Source organism: Solanum dulcamara, chromosome 4, assembly GCF_947179165.1.
Source record: "Solanum dulcamara chromosome 4, daSolDulc1.2, whole genome shotgun sequence".
NCBI lineage: Eukaryota > Viridiplantae > Streptophyta > Magnoliopsida > Solanales > Solanaceae > Solanum > Solanum dulcamara.
In genome coordinates, this window is record NC_077240.1 from 81254982 (window position 1) to 81269587 (window position 14606).

Below are 14606 nucleotides of genomic sequence, written 5' to 3' on the forward strand. Positions count from 1 at the left end.
TGAGTTGAGTCCTTTGAGTTGAATTGTAAAACGTTGCATAATTTAATTTGCATATTTACTGAGTTGAGTCCTTTGAGCTGATTGTATTAGTTGAATGTTGAGTAGATTGTATACGGTTGGATTGGAGTAGATGAATATGCGATTAGAATGAATGGAATGGTATGTGACTAGATTGGATTTGATTATTGAGTTAATTGTTGAGTTGAGTGTATATAATCGGATTGTACATGATTGAAAGGGATTGAATTGTAAATGAGTTGATTGAACGGTATTGTGTATGATTGGATTGGACTGTATGGTATATGATTGATCTTTGTCTAAAAATGTATTATTACTTTAGACTTATGACGCCTTGTTGAGTCTCTCTTATCTTTTCAATTTGAGATATTTGGACCGCTGCTATTCTTCCTTGAGGTATGTTTCATTCTGCCATTTTACATACCAGTACATTCCACGTACTGACGCCATTTGGCCTGCATCGTTTCATGATGCAGAGACAGGTTTAAGAGATCGTCAATAGGAGCATCATTGGGGATCTATTCGCACTCAGCGTATTGGTGAGTCCTCCCCTACATTCGGAGGACACCGTTTGTGTATTCTTACATTGAGTTAGCCCTTTTCATTTTGATTTGAGGTAGCCATGAACATGTCATTGGCACCAATTAGATAGTAGTGATAGAGGCTTCATAGACTAGATAGTGATGAGTCGATTGAGTTATTCTCGTCAAACTGTTTATAATGATAAATATTAGAGTTGAATTTGTTGGCCCATGGCCTTTATTCTTTGAGTTAGACTAAGGTTTGAGTTGCCCACTGAATATTTTCTTTATTATTTTGTCTTCCGCTGATCGAATGAATGAACAGATGTGTGATCAGGCTATGTGGTTCGCTTGGGAGCCAAAAATGGTTTCTGAGTGCCGGTTACGTCTAGGGTACCCTCCCGGGGCGTGACAGGAAGAATATCTTTATCTTTATAACCATATTTTTATAATATCCCCGCACCCGTATCCAGACTCGGATTCGTATCCCCGAATCTTAAAATTTAGATTTTGCCAAATCCAACTCTCGAATTCACATCCGTCTCGGACACCCACACCTAAGTCCGAGCAACTTAGCATATAAATAGGAAAAAAGAAAATTTATCACAAATTGCAACTAGGAAACAAATCATTCTTTAAGTACAATATCATGAACAATTTAATAAACTTGCCCATTGGTAAGTGTCCCACACTAGTTGTGGGATGTGGAATTGGTATCCTTATATGGTCTTGCACAATTCGCATCTCATCATCTAGCTTTTGGGGTTGAATTTTTTGCTCTAGATCCATTTTTTCTTATCATGGTATTAAAGTCAGACTCATCCCAAACTCTTGGTTACCCGGTGTTGGGTCCCCTACTATGTTGTCCACGCTCCAGTTGGCAGGTTGGAGGAAAGATAAGTGTCCCACATTGATTATGTGAAGGTCCATTTCTTATCACCCATAGACTATAGCTTTCTAGAAATTGTAGGAGAGCTATAAGGGATTTCAATAATGTTCAATTTGACAAATGCAAGTCATAACATGCAGCATATAAGTAAATCAATTTTCGTTCTTCATCCAATTCTTATTACTCCAGTAATTTGCAAGATCCAAGAATACAACAAAGGAAAGGCAGAGAATGATATCTGATGAAAAGCTCACTGCCACTGTTGCCGATTGTGGTTATCTAAGCGCATCGTTAATTGTATATATCCCAAGACAACCATTTCAAACGGAAGTAAAATAACCATTTTCGTGGTTTGTGCACCAAAAATAAAAAAATTAGGGATGAATATAACACAAGGAAAACTAGTACGTTGTAAAATGGAGACTTGTTCTTAAGCTAATAAGATAAAATCAATTGGTTTGTATACATACCGCTGAAAAATTGAAATATGAAACTGCAGGCCTCTGAAGGGGAAATCATCTTTGTAACTAGCTTTGTACGCAAGACATCAGCCTTAACATGTAACTCCTTGCCTTTCAGATCTTTACTCCCTCGGAAGATTTTTCGAACACAATCAAGCTCTTTCATCAGGGTCTCCTCACCCCAATCCTTCGCACAAGACATGAACACGTCCTTAACGAAGCCAAACATTTCCGAAGCATGACCACATCCGAGACAGTAAAATTGCATCTCGGTTGTCCCAGAAGGGCCTTTGAAACATGGGCCTGGCTTTATAAGATTTCGATGAATACCACAAACAGCATGACACCAATGTAAGAATGCATCACAGCCTACCCAACTACAAGTATTATTGGCACAGTCGAAGTTCAGACATACAAGACACATGCATTCGCTGCAGAATCCCTTCTTCATTGAACAAATATTGCAGCCGCAATCCTCAACAGGCAGAAGCCTCCTGCAATTTATGTTTCGACACCTTTCAATTAAGAAAACTTCAACCAATTCTGATGTTAAAAGGCGGGTGTTTTCCGATAAGAAGCTTCCAAGACCTGTTCTTATTGCAACCAAAAACTCTAGTTGGATCTTATGGCAGTTCAAGAGAGTCTGATTGGTAAGATCAGATCTCTCACCAAGTCTGTTCTGAAGGCTAAAGAACTCATATTTCCTTTCCGGCATTGTAATTAGGTTCCTCAAGTATTCTTTTGTTGATTCAATTGTTTCGTTACCAAGCTGTTGCACAATCTGAGCCATAAGAGGAATAGGCTCTGACACTATTCTTCTTAGTATTTTCTGTTGCCTAGAAAGCCCATATGCTCTTCCTCCATCCTTTTTCTCTAAACGTTTCAAATATCCCGAGCCTCTTCCCCTCGAATCACCTAACTGACCACAAACCATTATGTCTAGAAGAATAAAATTTGCAGAGAGATTAAAAGACTTACAGATTGGAAGGAAGAAACTTCAGAAATTTCTATCTTTCTCTTTCTGTCTGAGCATAAATATTTTCACACCTTTTTTATGCTAAAGCATAAAAGCAAAATCCTATCTGTCTTTACAGGTAGACATTAGCAAAATGACAAAAATGGTTTGTTATGTCTGAGGATAAGTTCAAAGTAATTTGTTAAATATAATCTGATTGTAATTATTGTCTCCGGAGCTTTTTGATTTTGAGTGTCTATTTTTTTGTTCATATTTTTTCTCTTTTTTCCCCTCAAAATCTTAGAAAAATACACTAAGAAACAAGTTTTAGTTAATCAAATAATCTCAAAAAGAGAACCCGGCTTCATTAATATGTTTAGCGCGATGAAGTCCACAACGACAGTTATCAATAGGTTTGATATAAAATTGCATAGATCAGCAATCAGCACAACAATATGTGCTACAGCTCAATGAGAATTTTTTTTCTCGAAGAAATTCAATTCAATAACCTCTAGAAGAGCATAAATCTCATAGGTAATTAGCTCCTTTACTAGACAAGGATGTATAAACTCTCATCATCTCTTTGTTAGATTATCAAGTCACTCTAGTTTACCATAATTAAACAGGAAAAGTGATATGTACATGCTCAAATCACACATTATCCTGACTGAAGTTCAAAGAATAAGTACAAAAGAATATTTATTAGGTATAAGTGAATTATAACGTGATCAAATTCCGAGCTCGGACAAACAAAACTTGCATTTCTCTTCAAACTAGTACCTACAGAGGTTCTCCAATGACCGCCTCAAAAAGTCACACAAAAATCTATGGTTTGTTTTATACCACAAATTTCAAAAGTATTTCTTTCTTTATTAAACTCCATCCGACTCAAGGTCAGGTCTAGCTTGGGAAGTACGGGCTCGAAAACCCAACAAATTCCACCCAAACCCTATATATTTTGAGAAATTCACTAAATATGTATATATAATAAACTCTAGAACTCATAAACCTCAAATTTTGGATTTGTCTCCTTAGTCAAAGGCTATCCAAAGTTGTATTAATATAAAATATAGTTTTCCAAAGTCAAAAGTGAACATCAACACAAATTTCATTAGAATAAGCCACTTAGCTAAAAAAGAAAATAGTCAACTATTTGAAGGATTACTTGGCTTAGAAGCAAGTTACGCAGCGATTAGTTATGCAGCGATTATTAATGGAAGGAATAGTAATGCATGGTTTACTAAATGCATTACTACACTCACATTCTTATTTCATACTCTATCCAGCATAAAATAATATTCAGATTCCAGCATACCTTATCCAGGTATAAGTTACGCGTGAAAGAAAACTAGAGCTAAATTTAATGGTACAAAAAACGGATAATTAATGTTCAAATTTACTCTTGAAATATTCAATTTGTCTTACATTTGTCCCTAGTTTACCTTTCGATTGATCCATCAAAGCGTCACATCTTCAATTTCATCACATATTTATACGTCCCTTCATTGACGGTCTAGTATAGCTCTGACATTGCTATGATGGAGCTACGTAGTCGATGAAAAGGTCCAACTATACTCCTAAACCAATTCTTCCATGGTGGAAAACGGTTAGTGGGTGGGGTATATTTGAGACGAACGATATTTATGGGTTTTCCCACTAGCCGAAATGTAAACAAATGATATAATATAAGACAAATCACAAACATTAAGGGTATTTTTTAACTTTTTCTTATAATTTTTTTTATTAGGTCTCTAAAAAAGCTTTATTCCTCTTGGCCAATTCACCAATTCTCACTTACTTAATACATACTCATTAAATACCGTCTTGAACTAGGAAAGTGTTCTCTTCACTAGGGCACAAGAAGGAATGTCATTGTCCTACCTCACCCATCCATAAAAGTTCTATTACAATATATAAAGTTAGATTCAGAATTCCAAGTTGATGAGTGAAAGCTTCATTGAATGCTTTACTTCTTAACTAATAAACAATATATGTAACTGCTATATCATTTCACTAATCATTATTACTATGACGACCTTTTAATTTTAGCTAGTGGCCATTGTCCTTCTTATTCCCCAGGGTGCTAACATCAACAAGGTTGGGGTGGCTCCATGGTATGCCGTAATTGGGTCGTCACAAATTGCAACTAGAAAATTTATCACAAATTACAACTAGAAAATAAATCATTCTTTAAATACAATAAAAAGGGCAGCCCGGTGCACTAAAGCTCCCGCTATGCGCGGGGTCCGGGGAAGGGCCTGACCACAAGGGTCTATTGTACGCAGCCTTGCCTTGCATTTCTGCCAGAGGCTGTTTCCAAGGCTTGAACCCGTGACCTCCTGGTCACATGGCAGCAACTTTAAATACAATATCATGAACAATTTAATAAACTTGCCTATTGCTGTGTCCCACACCAATTGTGGGACGTGAAATTGGTATCCTTATATGGCTTGCACAATCTGCACCTCATCATCTAGCTTTTGGGGTTGAATTTTTGTCTCTAGATCCATTTTTTCTTACCATGGTATTAGAATCAGGCTCTTCCCAAACTTTTGGTTTACCCAGTGTTGGGTCCCCTATTATGTTGTCCACACTCTAGTTGGCAGGTTGGGGGATGATATGCGTCCCACATCGATTGTGTGATGTGGAATTGGTCTTCTTATATGAAATCATGTAATTCACAAATCATGCACTAGTTGTTAGGGTTAGGCTAGGGGAAGGTCTATTTCTTATCACCCATAGACTATAGATTTCTAGAAATTGTAGGCGAGCTATAAGGAGATTCAGTAATGTTTCAATTTGACAAATGCAAGACAGAACATGCGGCATATAGGTATATCAATTTTCGTTCTTCATCCAATTCTTATTACTCTGGTAATTTGCAAGATCCAAGAATACAACAAAGGAAAGGCAAAGAATGGTATCTGATGAACAACTCACTGCCACTGTTGTCAATTGTGGTTATCTACGTATGGTTAATTGTATATACCAACACAACCATTTCAAACGGAAGTAAAATAACGATGTAGGTAGCTATTATTTCTAACTTCATATTCCTTTCGTGGTTTGTGCACCAAAAATAAAAAAAAATATGAATGAGTATAACATAAGGAAAACTAGTACGTTGTAAAATGGAGACTTGTTCTTAAGCTAATAAGATAAAATCAATTGGTTTGTATGCATACCGCTGAAAAATTGAAATATGAAACTGCAGGCCTCTGAAGGGGAAATCATCTTTGTAACTAGCTTTGTACGCAAGACATCAGCCATAACATGTAACTCCTTGCCTTTCAGATCTTTACTCCCTCGGAAGATTTTTCGAACACAATCAAGCTCTTTCACCAAGGTTTCCTCATCCTATTCGTTCGCACAAGACATGAACACGTCCTTAATGAAGCCAAACATTTTCGAAGCATGACCACATCCGAGACAGTAAAATTCTATCTCGGTTGTCCTAGAAAGGCTGACCTGGCTTTATAAGATTTCGATGAATGCCCTAAAAAGCATGACACCAATGCAAGTATGCATCACACCCTACCCAACTGCAAGTATTATTGGCACAGTCGAAGTTCAGACACACAAGACATATGCATTCGCTGCAGAATCCCTTCTTCGTTGAACAAATCACGCAGCCACAATCCTTAACAGGCAAAAGACTCCTGTAATTTATGTTTCGACACCTTTCAAGTAAGAAAACTTCCACCAATTCCGATGTTAAAAGACGGGGGGTTTCCAATAAGAAGCTTCCAAGAACAGTTCTTATTGCAACCAAAAATTCTAGTTGGATCTTATGACACTTCAAGAGAGTCTGATTGGTAAGATCAGATCTCTCATCAAGTCTGTTCTGAAGGCTAATAAACTCATCTTTCTTTTCCAACATTGTAATTAAGTTCCGCAAGTATTCTTTTGTTTATTCAACTGTTTTGTCAACAAGCTGTTGCACAGTTTGAACCACATTGTGCAACAGCTTGGTGACGAAACAATTGAATCAACAAAAGAATACTTGAGGAACCTAATTACAATGCCGGAAAGGAAATATGAGTTCTTTAGCCTTCAGAACAAACTTGATGAGAGATCTGATCTTACCAATCAAACTCTCTTGAACTGCCATAAGATCCAACTAGAGTTTTTGGTTGCAATAAGAACAGGTCTTGGAAGCTTCTTATCGGAAAACACCCGCCTTTTAACATCAAAATTGGTTGAAGTTTTCTTACTTGAAAGGTGTCGAAACATAAATTGCAGGAGGCTTCTGCCTGTTGAGGATTGCGGCTGCAAGATTTGTTCAATGAAGAAGGGATTCTGCAGCGAATGCATGTGTCTTGTATGTCTGAACTTCGACTATGCCAATAATACTTGTAGTTGGGTAGGCTGTGATGCATGCTTACATTGGTGTCATGCTGTTTGTGGTATTATCGAAATCTTATAAAGCCAGGTCGGCCCTTTTGGGACAGCCGAGATGCAATTTTATTGTCTCGGATGTGGTCATGCTTTGGAAATGTTTGGCTTCGTTAAGGACGTGTTCATGTCTTGTGCGAAGGATTGGGGTGAGGAGACCCTAATGAAAGAGCTTGATTGTGTTCGAAAAATCTTCCGAGAGAGTAAAGATCTGAAAGGCAAGGAGTTACATGTTAAGGCTGATATCTTGCGTACAAAGCTAGTTACAAAGATGATTTCCCCTTCAGAGGCTTGCAATTTCATATTTCAGTTTTTCAGCGATATGTATATAAACCAATTGATTTTATATTACTAGCTTAAGAACAAGTCTCCATTTTACAACGTACTAGTTTTCCTTGTGTTATATTCATTCCTAATTTTTTTATTTTTGGTGCACAAACCACGGAAGGGAATATGAAGTTAGAAATATTAGCTACCTAAATCGTTATTTTACTTCTGTTTGAAATGGTCATCTTGGGATACATACAATTAACGATGCGCTTAGATAACCACAATCGGCAACAGTGGCAGTGAGCTTTTCATCAGATATCATTCTCTGCCTTTTCTTTGTTGTATTCTTGGATCTTGCAAATTACTGGAGTAATAAGAATTGGATGAAGAACGAAAATCGATATACCTATATGCTGCATGGTCTGTCTTGCATTTGTCAAATTGAACATTATTGAATCCCCTTATAGCTCGACTACAATTTCTAGAAACCTATTGTTATACCCCGTACTTTTGTACGTTGAGACGTGTTCTTAAGCTTCTTGAAAGTTGTCATGTGATCCCTACTGGCTACAATGTGACTAAACAATCCTAAGGAAGGGAGGATGAGGCCGTCCCAAATGATTGGAAATAGATTTGGAAGGATGTGAAAGGAGTTGGAATGAAAGTAAAAAGTCGTGGAACCTGACTTACTCGCGTAAGCTACCAACTTGGATGGCTTACAAAATTAAGCTACTTGAGTATACGTTGAGCTTAAGTAGCAAAGATTATATAGATTCTTAAAGTGAGACAAGACTACGAACCTATGAAAAGGAGCAAAAACTAGATTCCGAACTTACGAAAAGAATCAAGTAAGTGACAAGTAGGTGATGCACCTACTTGGAGTAAGTAGGTGAAACACCTACTTGGGTGGACCCCACAATGCCACGTGCAGCATGTGGGTGGATGCATGAGGCGAGTGGCGCCCTAGGGGCTGGACACGTGGCAGCCCCTAGGGGCTGCCACGTGTCACTCTCCAAAAGGAGGGTATATAACCCTAAGTTAATGACTAAGGAGTCATTCTTTCATCCTTTACACTTAGCCAAAGTTGGAGAAAAATAGAGAGAAAATGGAGAAGAGCTACGGCCATGGCTCCAAAAGGTAAGCCCTCCGATTTCGTTCCGTGAATTAACTATCTAAGGTGTTTCTCGATCACGTGGAGGTGTATATATGTATCTTATGATGACTACGGAGTCACTTCTTCAACCTTACACTTGGAGAAAAATTGGAGAGAAACTAGAGAGGAAAAGAGGAGTAGCTACGGTTTGGAGGAGAACAAGGTGAGCCCTCGACTTTTGCTCCGTGAATTCATTATCTAAGGTGTTCTTCGAATAAGTAACGGGGGTTTAACAATGTAAACATTGATAGTTAGGGCAGCAGCAAAGTTCAGCGTGAGCCTACAACATTCGGCAAGTTTCAGAAGCTAAGTTGTTAAGGTATGGCTTGATTCTCTTGTCACGTGTTTGAGTGAGTGTTTAAGCATGTTGGGGGTATGTGAATATAGGTTAGAAACATGAAAATATGTACGTTACTGCTGAAAGGTATGGCAGGTCGTGTAGGGGTTGTTTTGACGTATTCTAGTCGGCTTAAAGTTTAACTAGTGTTGTTGCTGTTGTGGTGTTGTCCTTGGAGGTGGTTTATCTATGTTGCAGGGCTGGAACTTGTTTAAAAATGGCTATATATGCTTCTGTTTGCAGCTACATAGTACCCCGTTTCGTGTGGTTAAAGGTTTTACGAAATAAAGACTAAAAACCTTATTTTGGTATCGTGATTTTGGGCAAGTCGTTGGGAACTTGTATTGTGTAATATTGTAGTGATTTGGTTGTACATAGCTGCTGGTTGTTGTTGTTAATATGGCTGCTAAGGTTAGAGGTTAAGTCGGAAATTTGGATAGGGCAAGTTATAGAGGAGACGCTGCCCGATTTCCGTTAACTTCTTAACTAACTTATAAACTAGTCGAGAAAGGCGAACAAGGAAATGGTTCCTATGGATACTTGAATACAAATGTAGGAGTCATTCTTTCATCCTTTACACTTAGCCAAAGTTGGAGAAAATGGAGAAGAGCTACGGCCATGGCTCCAAAAGGTAAGCCCTCCGATTTCGTTCCGTGAATTAACTATCTAAGGTGTTTCTCGATCACGTGGAGGTGTATATATGTATTTTATGATGACTACGGAGTCACTTCTTCAGCCTTACACTTGGAGAAAAATTGGAGAGAAACTAGAGAGGAAAAGAGGAGTAGCTACGGTTTGGAGGAGAACAAGGTGAGCCCTCGACTTTTGCTCCGTGAATTCATTATCTAAGGTGTTCTTCGAATAAGTAACGGGGGTTTAACAACGTAAACATTGATAGTTGGGGCAGCAACAAAGTTCAGCGTGAGCCTACAACATTCGGCAAGTTTCAGAAGATAAGTTGTTAAGGTATGGCTTGATTCTCTTGTCACGTGTTTGAGTGAGTGTTTAAGCATGTTGGGGGTATGTGAATATAGGTTGGAAACATGAAAATATGTACGTTACTGCTGAAAGGTATGGCAGGTCGTGTAGGGGCTGTTTTGACGTATTCTAGTCGGCTTAAAGTTTGACTAGTGTTGTTGCTGTTGTGGTGTTGTCCTTGGAGGTGGTTTATCTATGTTGCAGGGCTGGAACTTGTTTTAAAATGGCTATATATGCTGCTGGTTGCAGCCACATAGTACCCCGTTTCGTGTGGTTAAAGGTTTTACGAAATAAAGACTAAAAACCTTATTTTGGTATCGTGATTTTGGGCAAGTCGTTGGGAACTTGTATTGTGTAATATTGTAGTGATTTGGTTGTACATAGCTGCTGGTTGTTGTTGTTAATATGGCTGCTAAGGTTAGAGGTTAAGTCGGAAATTTGGATAGGGCAAGTTATAGAGGAGACGCTGCCCGATTTCCGTTAACTTCTTAACTAACTTATAAACTAGTCGAGAAAGGCGAACAAGGAAATGGTTCCTATGGATACTTGAATACAAATGTAGGAACTGGAGAGTCGAAAGTTATTAATATGAGTATTATCTTCGTGTTAAATAGGTTCAGAGGAAGACAACGCGAACGTGGTTACGAGTAACCCATAAGAGGTATGTAAAGCCTATCTCTCCTTTCTTTTGGCATGTCTTCAAGTTAAGTAAGGAATGATATGAGCTTGAGGGTAAATCTACTCATAAATGCCAAGAGTAATTCACGGTCCTTATTTACTTCTTGATGAAAGCACTCTTACAGTAATTGAACTAGGGCTTCTCAAACCTTCCACACGTTAGGAAGTGATGAGTATGTGAAGCTACCCTTTCTTTTCTTTTGGCATGTCTTAGATGTAAGTATTATGTATGTGAAATTGGGAGTTATTCCATTCTTAAAGCTCTGAGTATGAGTTAAGACTCTTGTTCACTTCCTATTGATTAGAACTCCTGTAATAAGTTGAGTCATTACATTTCAAGTCTTCCATGTGATAAAAAGTAGTACATGTAAAGCTTGTCTTTTCCTACTTCTAGAAAGACTGGACTATAGGTAATATAGGACATGGATCTGGAGGTGACTCCATTTATAAGTTCTGGGTATAACTCGTGACTTGTAGTCACCTTTGAATATTAAAGGTCTGAAAGTAGTTAAACTACTATTCTCGAGCCTTCTATATAGTGAATAGTAAGTGGAGATACCAGCTCCTCTTCCTACAGGCTCTACAAGGGTAAAAGTCCCTGATTGCATAAACTATATGGCATCACCTTGATACATGCCTCTGATGCCTGAGACTTCACTTGATATGATTCCTACTGACCGTTAGAGGGTACTTAAGACGATTACTACCCTGATCTTCAAGTGATGGTTCGCTTGATTACTCTGTTGAGCCTCGGATGATAATTTAGTTGCATATAGTTACGCGTTGCTTTGCTCACGCATACTGTAATACATCTTTCACCGAGTCCCGGGCCGGCTATAATATATGTATACGATTATTATGTGATATGTGGATCAGGCCGTCGTTCCTCGACATTAATATATGATATGTATGTATACGGATCGGGCCATCGTACCTCGGCATTGTTATATGAGCTACGGATCGAGCCGTTGTTCCTCGGCATTATTATACGATATGTGGATCGAGCCGTCGTTCCTCGGCGTGTACATTCCACAGCGCTAATAGTACATATAGGCCTATGATGATAGAATGATGTATTTGTAACACTGAGTCCCCTAGCGGGCCAGGTACGGTGTGTGGTGAGGGTATACATGACTTTATTTTATAAGATGCAAGTACAATGATTTATTAAAGGTTACACTTGTTCCCTGCATCCCTATTTCAGTTGTAATCTCATTTATGGTATGTTATGCTTTATATACTCAGTACACATATCGTACTGACCCCCCTTTCTTCGGGGGGCTACGTTTCATGCCCGCAGGTACAGATATTCATTTCAGGGATCCGCCAGCTTAAGATTTCCACTCAGCTATGTCGGAAGTACTCCACTGTTCTGGAGCCTAGCTTTTGGTGTTGATCTTCTAATGTATATATTCGTTTATTCAGGGGTACGGCGGAGGTCCTGTCCCGCCATATGTTATTGTTAATATTCTTAGAGGCCTGTAGACATGTGTGTGGGTTGTACGTGTAAGTTCTGTTCAGTTATGTCCGCATGATGTATGGTAAATGTTAAGATGCTATGGCAGTCTTGTCAGCTTGCACGCCATTTCATTATAAGATACAAATGAAAGAGGCTACATGTATATTAAAATGCTATGACCTACTGGGGTTCTTATGTATAGTTCTTATATCGATTGTTACATCTAATAGTTATGCATACGGGGGTCCAGGTCGGACCCCATTCACGGCCTATGGGGTTGGGTCGTGACACCTATAGTCTATGGTGATAAGAAATGGACCTTCGCCTAGCCTAACCCTAAAAGCTAGTTCATAAGGTGAAAATTACATGATATCATAACAGAAGGCCAATTCCACATCACATAATATTGTGGGACACATATCTTTCCCCCAACCTGCCTATTGGAAAGTGGACAACATAATAGGGGACCCAATACTGGTAAACCAAGAGTTTGGAATGAGCCTGACTCTAATACCATGATAAAAAATAGATCTTGGGCAAAACTCAACTCCAAAAGCTAGCTGATGAGATTTGGTTGTGAAAGACTATATAAGGATACGAATTCCACATCCCATAAATGGTGTGGGACACTTAGCAATGGGCAAGTTTATTAACTTGTATTTGGTATTGTACTTAAAGAATGACTTATTTCCTAGTTGCAAATTGTGATAAATGTTCTATTTTCCTACTCATAAGCGTATTGTTTTTTTTTCTCAATTTTCAAGTATTGCTCTTCTTTAACCTTTGTGAATTAAGAAGAATTAGAGAGCATCAACGAAAACACTTTTCACGATACGCCTTAGTTCCTCAGCTTCCACTTCTTGTTTCATTGACATAAAACATGTCATTTCTTTACTAATTTTTATTTTCTTTAATTAACAAGCAGCGACGTATTGTAAGACTTTAGTAATCTAGGTAGTCTTGGAAAACATGCAATTACTGATCTTCATGCAACTACCTCCCTTATTCCGAAATACTCATTCCATGACATGAGGCCTGTTGATCCTTGTCTAAATGATGTGAACGCTTCTTTCACAGCTATCAAAATGATTGAAGATGAATGGTTAGTGAAACAATCAAGGAAAGATGAGGTCAATAGCTTGGGAACCGTTGTACGTATCAAAGAAACAGAGGCACAAATGTTTCAGAGTCGTGCAGATGATGCACGAGGAGAGGCAGTGTATTTAAGGCCGTTGTCTTGGCTGGAGAAGGAGAAACTGAACGAAGCGTATTATGAAAAACTCTCCAAATTGTGCTTGCATGAAACGGAGGAAAGGAGGAGGAAAAAATGGAAGAGCTTAAGACCTTGGAGAATGCTCATTCCAATTATTGTGAGATGAAAATGAGATCGGATACGGAGGTTGCAGGCTTATTAAAAAGAATGGAAGCCGCCAAACAACTACTGTTATAACCTAATCTCTTCCCTATTTCTCCAGAAATTGTGATAATTATTTAGTTTCCTTGTTGCAAGTTTTAAATAGTAAATGGTCGGTGAACTATTATAAGTCTTGGAATACCTTCAAGTTACAATGTTTGGTTTCATTTATTTTTTCCATATAAAGCTTAACATTATTGAATTCAATGTTTGGTTCTAGTTTTTCTTTTCCGCATAACTAATACTTGTATAAGGTATGTTGGAATCTATATATAATTATATTCGGGATAGTGTATGGAATAAGAATGTGAGGATTAGTAACAACCCAGCCTGACTAATTCTTACGTTACTAATTCCTGCATAACGTGCTTCTAAACCAAGTGATCCTTCAAATGGTTGACTATTTTCTTTTTAGCTCAGTGGCTTAATGTTATGAAATTTGTGTTAATGTTCACTTTGGGCTTTGGAAAACCATATGCTATATTAAGACAGCTATGGATAGCCTTTGGCTAAATCTCATCTTTGGGACAGTTGGAGTCTAGATGTTCAGAAGTATTGAACATAACATATAAACACTGCCACATTTTGTAGGAGTTTTTAGTGTTACATGTAAGTTTTCCCAAAATATTACTTTATCCGTCCCCATTTATGTAATGCACTTTAACGAAGATCGGAGATGGATTAAAAATCTGAGGTTTTTGGGTTCTGGAGTATTTTATATATACATATTTGGTGAATTTTCCAACAAATATATAAGGTTTGGACCGAAGTTATTAAGTTTTGCCAAGCCCGTACTTCCCATGCTAGTTCCGACCTTGACTTGAACGGAGTTTAAGAAAGGAAGAAATACATTTCAAATTTGTATTCTAAAACAAATCATAGATATTTGTTTGACTATAAATTATCTTATTAAGGATAAAATAAGAAGTTTAAAGTTAAATTGTTTTTACATATAGAAAAATAGCATTCATTTGGTACATAAAAAAAAAGAAAATATATCACATAAAGAAGCTTAGATTCTGATTCTGATCAACATATCTGTGCATTAGATGCATATATATTAATGATTACATGTGAA

The 14606-nt window shown here is 37.8% G+C and overlaps 1 protein-coding gene and 1 pseudogene across 1 annotated transcript; one reads left to right on the forward strand and one right to left on the reverse strand.

Moving 5' to 3' along the window:
• Nucleotides 1–1863: 1863 nt before the first annotated feature.
• Nucleotides 1864–2823, reverse strand: LOC129884430 (protein OBERON 3-like). Its single transcript, XM_055958727.1, has one exon. It carries the CDS (start codon nt 2821–2823, stop codon nt 1864–1866), a length of 960 nt encoding a protein of 319 aa, XP_055814702.1.
• A 2841-nt stretch (nt 2824–5664) lies between these two features.
• LOC129884431 (protein OBERON 3-like) lies at nt 5665–8885 on the forward strand (annotated as a pseudogene).
• Nucleotides 8886–14606: the final 5721 nt, after the last annotated feature.

What these genes read in the sequence shown, in the direction of transcription:
- LOC129884430 (XM_055958727.1), bottom strand. Translation starts at nt 2,823, where the DNA reads ATGGTTTGTGGTCAGTTAGGTGATTCGAGGGGAAGAGGCTCGGGATAT.